The 8,807-nt window shown below is 43.9% G+C and overlaps 1 protein-coding gene across 2 annotated transcripts; it reads left to right on the top strand.

The window, feature by feature from the left end:
- On the top strand, positions 1–8,794 carry gtpbp1 (GTP binding protein 1). 2 transcript variants are annotated; one of them, XM_047571415.1, is made up of 14 exons: positions 1–498; positions 2,567–2,678; positions 2,758–2,938; positions 3,707–3,890; positions 3,974–4,138; positions 4,217–4,340; positions 4,427–4,541; positions 4,620–4,764; positions 4,879–5,061; positions 5,430–5,565; positions 5,660–5,838; positions 7,322–7,483; positions 7,701–7,751; positions 7,879–8,794. In XM_047571415.1, exons 1-14 carry the CDS (start codon positions 295–297, stop codon positions 7,999–8,001), a joined length of 2,064 nt encoding a protein of 687 aa, XP_047427371.1. In that variant the 5' UTR covers positions 1–294; the 3' UTR covers positions 8,002–8,794. The 2 variants fall into 2 exon arrangements, with proteins under 2 accessions (XP_047427371.1, XP_047427372.1); XM_047571416.1 differs by lacking the exon at positions 7,701–7,751 and having other exon boundaries at positions 8–498.
- The last annotated feature ends 13 nt before the right edge of the window (positions 8,795–8,807 follow it).

Genomic DNA, 8,807 nt, shown 5'->3' with positions numbered 1-8,807 from the left:
CAGTCAATACACGCCTTCTTCATTAATATTAATGAGGTGGAGGCAATTTGGTCGTTAAATGGCTTGTATGCAAACAGACCGGACACAAATAAGCGTCATGTTATTGTAATACTGTGAGTTTATAGCCCCTTTTTAATTTTAAAGCTGCGTTGTGTGAAGTGTTGCCGGCTAACTCACCTTAGCTTGCGGAGCTAGCAGCGTTCCGGGTCGGCGTGTGGTCTGGCTCGCCAACCGTCATCACAACAAACCGAGACAGCCTTTTAAAATTTATCACCGAAAAAAGTTGGCACCGAAATGGCATCAATAGCTGCAGCTGCGGCGGCCCATGAGCCAGGCATAAACTCGGGCTCCGCGGTGCTGGCTGACGCTTTGGTCCCCGCGAGCATATTTGCTCCGGACCGGGGAGGATGCGGGGAGGACGCCGCGGACGAGTGCTCCGAGGACGGGGACTTGTTCAACGGCGAGCTCGAGGATCGCGCTATCGACTTTACAAGCAAGGTAATGGAAGGCCTCGACGGCGCTGCTAAGCTAACGCTAGCCGCTGCTCCTCCTCTTCGAATGAATGAATGAATACATGAATGAAAATTAATGCGTTTAGTGCTTAAGGCTACGTTATTACTAAATATAGGATAATGCGCCACTTCTTAGCTATTAAGTGCCCAAATATTTTACGCCACTGACTTGCAGGACTCGGGGCAAATTTTGCTGACGTTAAATAAAACGGGTAGCTTAGCCGCGGCTAACCCTAGCTCCAGCTGATGTTTAGTTAATTTAGTTTAGTTGGTTGCACATTGCACCATATACTACCAAATTGTATCTAACGTTGATGGTAGCGTTTAAAAGAAGGGCTTTGCATAGCAACAAAAAAACGGCCATGTCAAACTAGAATATTCATAATATTGACATGTCATAGCCTCAGAACACGCAGGCGGGTGAAACGCAACAAGATGTGACTGTGTGAAAGATCAGCCTCCAACAGCATCACTACAAAGTTGAAATTAAGTACTGAAACTCGTTACATGAAGAGTGGTTTCAGTCTGACTCCGTTTTACACGTTTGAACGCAGGAATGACAGCGGTCAGGTTTGTGCTTGAAGGGTCAAATTACACATCACAATGGTCCTGGTGCATGTCCTGTAATTGCACAGGGTTGCATCAGGTCTGCCTGTTGACCGTCTGCTCCTGACTGTTGAGTCAGTATGTGCTATGAAGTAAACATCATCAATAAACCTTTACATTGAGCTTCCAAACGCCTTAGCGCCAATGTGTTGTTTATCTTGATAGTGACACAACTTTAAAGAAATCATGGACTTTGGTTCACTGTGCATTTATTTTTCTTTGGTATTTCAAGTTTGCTTTTTTAACCAGAAATGAAAACTGGTAAAACAACTGAAACTCCTTTTATGTATTCTAAAACAAACAAAAAAAAGAAATGAAAGTTACTATTAGATTTAATTTTCTTTCTACCAACTTCATATAAAAAACAAACAAACACCATAATAGTGCACCAGGCTTTCAATGGAACAGGAAGCAGCCTAGATAGCACTCTGTCTGTCTGTCTGTCTGTCTGGATGGATCATTACGTTCAACACTAAATAAACCTGATGCTCCTCCAGATTCAGCCTTGATCAGTTCAGATGACAAAACTTGTGTCATCATAAAGTCTGACATTACATCTGAATATTTACCCAAAGTCGCGTCCATGCTCTGTTTAGACCAGCACAATTTTTGTTTGTAGAGAGCTACAAAATCATTGGCTGCTGTAAATCTCCACCTACAAAAATGTCTTGTTTTATACACCCCCCCTCAACCTTTTCTTTTAATTTTAGAATAAATACCAAAAAGTACACAGACCAAGTTAAACAACACTTCTATCCATTGGAATGATTGGATCGAGTTTTTCTTGCTTCACTAGTTTTTTTTTTTTTCCTAGTAAACAATGACAACAGGTTCAACCAAAACTTTTACCACTGCTTTCACTTGTGGCCTTGACATATTTCATGGGAAGAGAAACAGCTGGGTTTGTAGGTAAAGGGCAGTTCTTAGACCTTATCTTTCCCTTCAGACTGTACATTTTTGCCTGGCTTTACATAATGAATATGAGAACCGTCGCTGACTGGCAAATTTAATTCATACTGATTAAAGGTTCTTGTTTAAGTCTAACTAAAATGATGTGATCATGATCTAATACCTTCCCCAAAACATCATTCTTAGTAGAACTTTTTTGACATTTGTTAAGGTGTCTCCCTGCCTACAATGTTGCCGTCCACATGGATTCCTGCTCGGTTCAGCTGTTTAAACACTTACGTGAACAACTGGTTGTGTTTGTACCTCCATATTTCTGTCCCTCCTGAGCAAACACGCTCAGAGAGAATGGATTTACTCCAACCAGAGAGAAGCCATCAACAGTTTACACCACCCCTCTCAATCTGATTAAAAATTCCCTCTGATCAGACTTTTTTCCCCCGTGTTTTTATATAATAGCCTCCATGTAAACATAGCCAGCGTCTCTTGAGTCATTGTTCTCTGTGTGTTTTCTCTCTTTTCCCCTCTTGGGACCCAAACAGCTGGCACTTGTTAGCCCTAATGGAGAGCAGTATGACTCCTTACTCCGGCAGCTACGGGACAGGATGGAGGAGGGATGTGGCGAGACCATCTACGTGGTCGGTATGGGCTCAGGTGAGGGGAAACTGCAGCTCCTTTATCCTTTAGCCGCTCTCGTTTCTGATCACTTCATGGCAAATCTCCTCCCCTGTAGACGGCGGCGACTGGGGTCTCGATGAGAAAGATACGGAGGCCTCGGTAGCCACAGTGCGCTCTCTGTGTGAGCAGCTGGACGCCGACCTCATCCCGCTACGAGAGCGCAGCGAGGCTGCTGGTTTGGTACGTGACTATCTGATTCGGAGGCGTGTGGGTGAGCTGGACTTCCTGGAGGTCAGGTGAGGCCACGGTTGGGGACCTTTAGTAGTTTTCACTAGAGACATAAAGTGCGTGGGCCTTTTTGTGTTGGAGAGTTTGGATCAGCGTCTAAACTATGCAGAGCCTACGTTGTTGGCTCTTTTAATTGGCCAAGCATTTATACTCGCTGGTCGTGCTGGTTTGTCCGCATTGTTCTTTAATTATGCTCCTACAATGCCCAGCGGACGCATATAAATGTATGCATGTAAATGAATTGAATGATTGAATTTATTTTTTTAACCCAGCACAAGTTGGAAGTAAAAAGTGACGGACACAATGTAGAGCCCATGACCTGCTTTCTACCTGCTTTCATCCTACTTGTGTTGGATCACTTTCACTTTCTTTTCATACGGCCGTAACATTTTAATGCTTCTGTCCTGATGATTGTGGTTTTGGAGTTCATTCCATTCATTCCTTTGTACGTATGTCACTTCCATTTTCGTCAGCGCGATGTCTTGAGGGAATTTCTTTAAAGTCGGCATAAACATTCACTTGCACTCAAGGAAGCTCTGATTTCAGTTTGGTCAGTGCACCTCCCAGCCATGGTTTTCCCGTAACTCACAGTTCTTACACCGTTTATTGCTCACAAATGTCCCAATTGCATCAAAATATTTTATTTCAAAGAGATTAATGTTTTTTTCTTAAATTTATGAGTCTGCACAGACATTGACAAGTGGGTATTGACATGCACAAGTGACACCTTCCTAAAACGGTCTAAATGATGATGTTGCTGCTGTCATACCCTTCAGGGTTGCGGTGGTAGGTAACGTGGACGCCGGTAAGAGCACTCTGCTGGGAGTGTTAACGCACGGCGAGCTGGACAACGGCAGAGGATTCGCTCGCCAGAAGCTTTTCAGGCACAAGCATGAGATGGAGAGCGGAAGGACCAGCAGCGTGGGCAATGACATCCTGGGTTTTGATCAGGAAGGGCAGGTGAGCGGTGGACTGGTGGCCAAGTGGAGAGGTGTGCCCCCTGCAGGAAAGCCACTCATTGTGTGGCACGTTTCTGCCCCCAGGTGGTCAACAAGCCAGACAGTCATGGAGGAAGCCTGGACTGGACCAAAATCTGTGAGAAGTCCTCCAAAGTTATTACCTTCATAGACCTGGCCGGCCATGAGAAGTACCTCAAGACCACTGTGTTTGGGATGACTGGACACCTTCCCGACTTCTGCATGCTCATGGTCAGAGGCATCTTCATGTATTTTTTGTCTGTTTGGATTCATGCAGTCAAATGTTTAAGGAATAAATTCTCTTTCCAGGTGGGAAGTAATGCAGGTATTGTGGGGATGACCAAAGAGCACCTGGGCCTGGCTTTAGCTCTGAATGTTCCTGTGTTTGTAGTGGTAACCAAGATAGACATGTGTCCAGCCAACATCTTGCAAGGTCAGTCCCTCTGGAGCGTCCATTTCTCACTCCCTTCAGTACAAACAGCTTTGACAAATCTCTTGTTGTTGCTCTTCTTCTGACAGAGACCCTGAAGCTGCTTCAGAGGCTACTGAAGTCTCCAGGCTGTAGGAAGATTCCCGTCCTGGTGCAGAACAAGGACGACGTCATAGTCACGGCGTCAAACTTCAGTTCTGAGAGGTACCACGTCGGTCCTGGCTAGATTCAGAGTGCTACAAATGCTTCGGTGTGACACCTTTTGTCTTACGTCCTCCCCAGGATGTGCCCCATCTTCCAGATCTCCAACGTGACTGGAGAGAACATGGACCTACTCAAGATGTTTCTCAACCTGCTGTCCTCCAGAACGTCCTACAGGGACGATCAGCCGGCTGAGTTTCAGATAGACGATACTTACTCTGTACCGGTATGTCTGGTACAAACAAACCAGTTCTTCTATCTATATGTCTATTATCTGAACTAAATGCAAACTTTCTACTGAGATGCTCACCAGACTACACGCCATGTTCTTCCGTTTCAGGGTGTGGGAACGGTTGTATCGGGAACTACTTTGCGTGGGCTCATACGTCTGAATGACACCATGCTGCTGGGGCCCGATCCTCTCGGGAGCTTTATCTCGATCGCTGTAAAATCCATCCACCGCAAGAGGATGCCCGTGAAGGAAGTCAGAGGCGGCCAGACTGCCTCGTTCGCTCTCAAAAAGGTAGGCAGGGACACTGCAATAGTTGTGTCCAAACTGGTAGCCAAACAAAAAATAAAACTACAGCTGCCATTTTCCAAGATGGCTGCCTTCTAGAGGCATTTCATGCATTTTTTTTAATCTGGTTTTACTTGGATGATCAGATTTTTATGATATTGGCATTAAAATATAATTTTTTGAGTAGGATTTTTGTAACTGCATTAAAGTTATGATAAATTATGACATTTAATTTCAAATATAGTGTATTTAGGTCAGTTTGATACAATATCTGGCTTGTTGATAGTAAGTGCTTCAACATTTCATAACGCTTGAAGCATTTGTTGAGTTTCTTTATACCTCTACATCCTCTTGTTTCACGTCTCTTTCTGCAGATCAAGCGTTCGTCCATAAGGAAAGGGATGGTGATGGTGTCCCCGCGTTTGAGCCCACAGGCAACTTGGGAGTTTGAGGCGGAGATCCTGGTCCTGCACCACCCCACCACGATATCCCCCAGATACCAGGCCATGGGTGGGTAACAGCGACAGTCATTCATCGTTTAGAGTTTCCTCTCATTTCGATGTATTTATTCTTTTTTTTTTTTTTTTTTTTTTTTAACCTTCAGTCCACTGCGGAAGCATAAGGCAGACGGCCACCATCCTGTCCATGAACAGGGACTGCTTACGGACCGGGGACAAGGCTTCGGTCCACTTCCGCTTCATCAAGACCCCTGAGTACCTGCACTGCGACCAGAGGCTGGTGTTCAGGGAGGGCCGCACCAAGGCCGTGGGGACCATCACTAAGGTAGCAAACGCTTCTGGAAGCTTTAGAAAGTTTATATATAGATAATAAGGAACCAGGTCTAAAAGGTTCTGTTCACGTTGGCACCAACATTCAACCAATAATCAGAATGAAAACACCTCAGGTAACAGCCTCTATCAGCACTGGAAAATATTAGCTCATAATAACTGTGAAAACATGTTGGTTTCTCTTCAATTTCTGACAACTCCAATATGCCACATCTTAAAAAAGGGTGGTTGGTGCTTTTTAAAATGTAAACACATTTTATTTAGTGCCTGTAAACTTTAAGCTAATGATCTGTTAATAAGGGCATTTAAAGTTGCATGTAATAGAATAGAAAGCAAAAAAATGCTATTGTGGGTGCAAAACATGTGTAAAGCGCTAGCAGTTACTTTCCTTCTCTAACTAAAATACTGATGAGTATTACCTGGTGACGAGGTCTGTTAGCATTCATCTGATTTGTGTGTTAGCATCTGTCTATTAGCATTCATATGTTTGTTAGCATTAATATGTTAGCATTCATTAGCTTGGTAATTAGGGCCATGGGGCAACGCACTGAGGCTCTGTTGTTATACTGCGTGTTTCTTCTTATTTTTCCTCTTCCTCCCTTTTTTCATCTCTTAACTCGTCCTACAGCTTGAAGAGTTGTAGGACGAGTTATATATCGAAATGTGTTTGATCTGGATCAGTGTGTTAGTACTTTTCTCTACAAAATACGAATCCCAGGTGAAACTGATCCTGGCTGAATAAAGCCCTATTCACCTGGGACTAGTTTAACCTGGAGGCCTGTGATTCATGAGTACGGCTTAAACAAACTGTTTTCCTCCCATGTATTATCCATAGTTAAGTCTCTGCTACTTCCTGCCTCACTCCACTGCCTGACAGTTTTAATTACTTTGCAAATGATAGTGGACGATAAAAATATATTTTTGATGCTATTATTATCCCAGGGAAGAAATGACCAATGACCTGTCAGTATTTAAATCAGAACCACCTTTACTGGTGAACACATTAATGCTTGATTTAATGATTTCATCCGTCTAAACAGGTGAATAATTAAGCGACATCCAGACTTTTCTCCCTAACATCTGTCTAAACTTTATTCTATGAATTATAGGACATCTTTCATAATTCTTAAGAGACAAGAGGCAGAAAAAAGCCACAAATAACACAAAAGTCTCAAAAAGTAAAACCTCACCTCTAAATCACAGATATGTCGATTTGAACTGGACTAATTCTAATAGAGGATCTGTGTTATGAGAAACATGGCAGGTTATTTGTGGTGTAAGTTTTACTTTTATGTGATTTTTTTTTTTTTTTTACAAATCACACAGTCAGACAGTTTTTCACAGATCAGACGACCTACACAATTATTACACTCTGCTAGAGGCCCTGGTGTTATTCTAGTCCTGTGTGAATAGGGCTTAAGATGCAGAATCAGTTTGGTAAGATTGCGTACTCACTCATTGGCTCATATTCTTTCCAGCTGCTGCAGTCCACCAATAACATGCCGTCGAACTCCAAACCGCCCCAAATCAAAATGCAGTCCACAAAAAAGGCTCCGCTCAGAAAGGAGGACGGGGGCACGGCGGCTGGCGACGACGCAGCGACGATAGCACAGCCGATGGGTCCGAGCTCGGCGCAGTCTGTGAGTCACTTAAGACTTTATTCTTACAAATCCTGCATGAGTGTGGTCCTGCTCGCCTCTAGTCTTATCTCCAATTCCCCTCCTCTAACCTCTGTCCTTTTCTGCCAATACAACCTCTTACCCCCAAACCGCCGTATTTCACCCTGAACTAACTTTGCCGCGTGATTCCGCTTCCACTCTGTCCCTCTCCTTTGCTTGCGTGGCCGACCTCCTAAAGGGAGAGGCAGACGATGACCCTCAAATTAAGGATGGCAACAAAGAGAACAAGGTACAACGTGTAGATCGTGAACCTGAATCGTAGAGTGTGTTGAGTAAATGATACCTGTCGTTTTGCTCGGTGTCACCCCCTGGAGGGAGCGTTGGGCGACGCCTCATCAAATATTTTTCTCCTTCAGCCGAAGTCGGGAGGTGGAGGGAGGAGAAGAGGCGGCCAGAGGCACAAAGGAAAAAGCCAGAACAGCAGCTCCAACTCGGCAGCGGCGCCCCCTCCTTCGTCGTCCGGGACGGGAACCTGCTGAACCGTCTCCTCTGAAGCCGCCACCACCCCCCCCACCCCTCTCTTATCACTCCACCATGTGTCTTCATTCCACTAAAACACCAAGGATGCAGATGTTTGGAGCGGACACTCCTCACTTTTACCACTTCTCGCCTTTTTAAACCAGGTCATAGTTTGTTTTTAATTTTTTTTTAAAAGGGAACACGTAGGGTTACGCCTTAACAGAAATAAGCGTACACCTTTTTATGCATTTTAAACGTCAGCTGCCTTTTAATATTTCGAACGATGACGGAAAGCAGCCTCACTCAGGATGATTTATTTAACTATAAAGAAAGTGAAGGAGAAGGCTAAACCCGAGGCAAAGGGTCCAATATGAGCAGCTACCCCCTCTCTCCCCCCCGTGTATTTGCAACAATTAACCATACTGCATATGTAAATTAGCCGTGCTGATTGGACAGATTGTACAAAAAAAAAAATAAAAATGTATGCAAATCACAAATGAATGTAGCAGAAGGCACATAACGTGATGTAAAATTCTAGCTATTATGGGAAAATATAAGCTGTTACGTTTTCTAATTGTCACTTATTTATTTGGCATACAAGCAGAACATTTACTCTCGGTGCTCGTAGATCCAGTAGTCATGCTTCCATCGTCAGTCCGGACCTTTATATCGGTAGTGTTAGCACAAATACAGCATTGTGGTTTTTGCCTCTCGAGCAGCTGCTACTTGTAACTTTCCCATGGCCTGTTGCTGTTAACATGTTGTGACATTTCAAACAAAAGGAAAAACAGAACAATAAAACATTTTACGGAACTTTTCAGCAGTC

Source organism: Mugil cephalus, chromosome 20 (genome assembly GCF_022458985.1).
Source record: "Mugil cephalus isolate CIBA_MC_2020 chromosome 20, CIBA_Mcephalus_1.1, whole genome shotgun sequence".
Lineage (NCBI taxonomy): Eukaryota > Metazoa > Chordata > Actinopteri > Mugiliformes > Mugilidae > Mugil > Mugil cephalus.
The sequence above is the reverse complement of the archived record's forward strand: the minus strand, read 5'-3'. Positions and strand labels throughout refer to the sequence as shown.

Bases quoted from the DNA above. Each gene is read 5' to 3' on its own strand.
- gtpbp1 (XM_047571415.1), top strand. From the start codon at position 295: ATGGCATCAATAGCTGCAGCTGCGGCGGCCCATGAGCCAGGCATAAAC. The intron at 3,891-3,973 runs GTGAGCGGTGGA...TTCTGCCCCCAG, and splicing joins GTTTTGATCAGGAAGGGCAG to GTGGTCAACAAGCCAGACAG. The intron at 5,566-5,659 runs GTGGGTAACAGC...TTTAACCTTCAG, and splicing joins CCCCAGATACCAGGCCATGG to TCCACTGCGGAAGCATAAGG.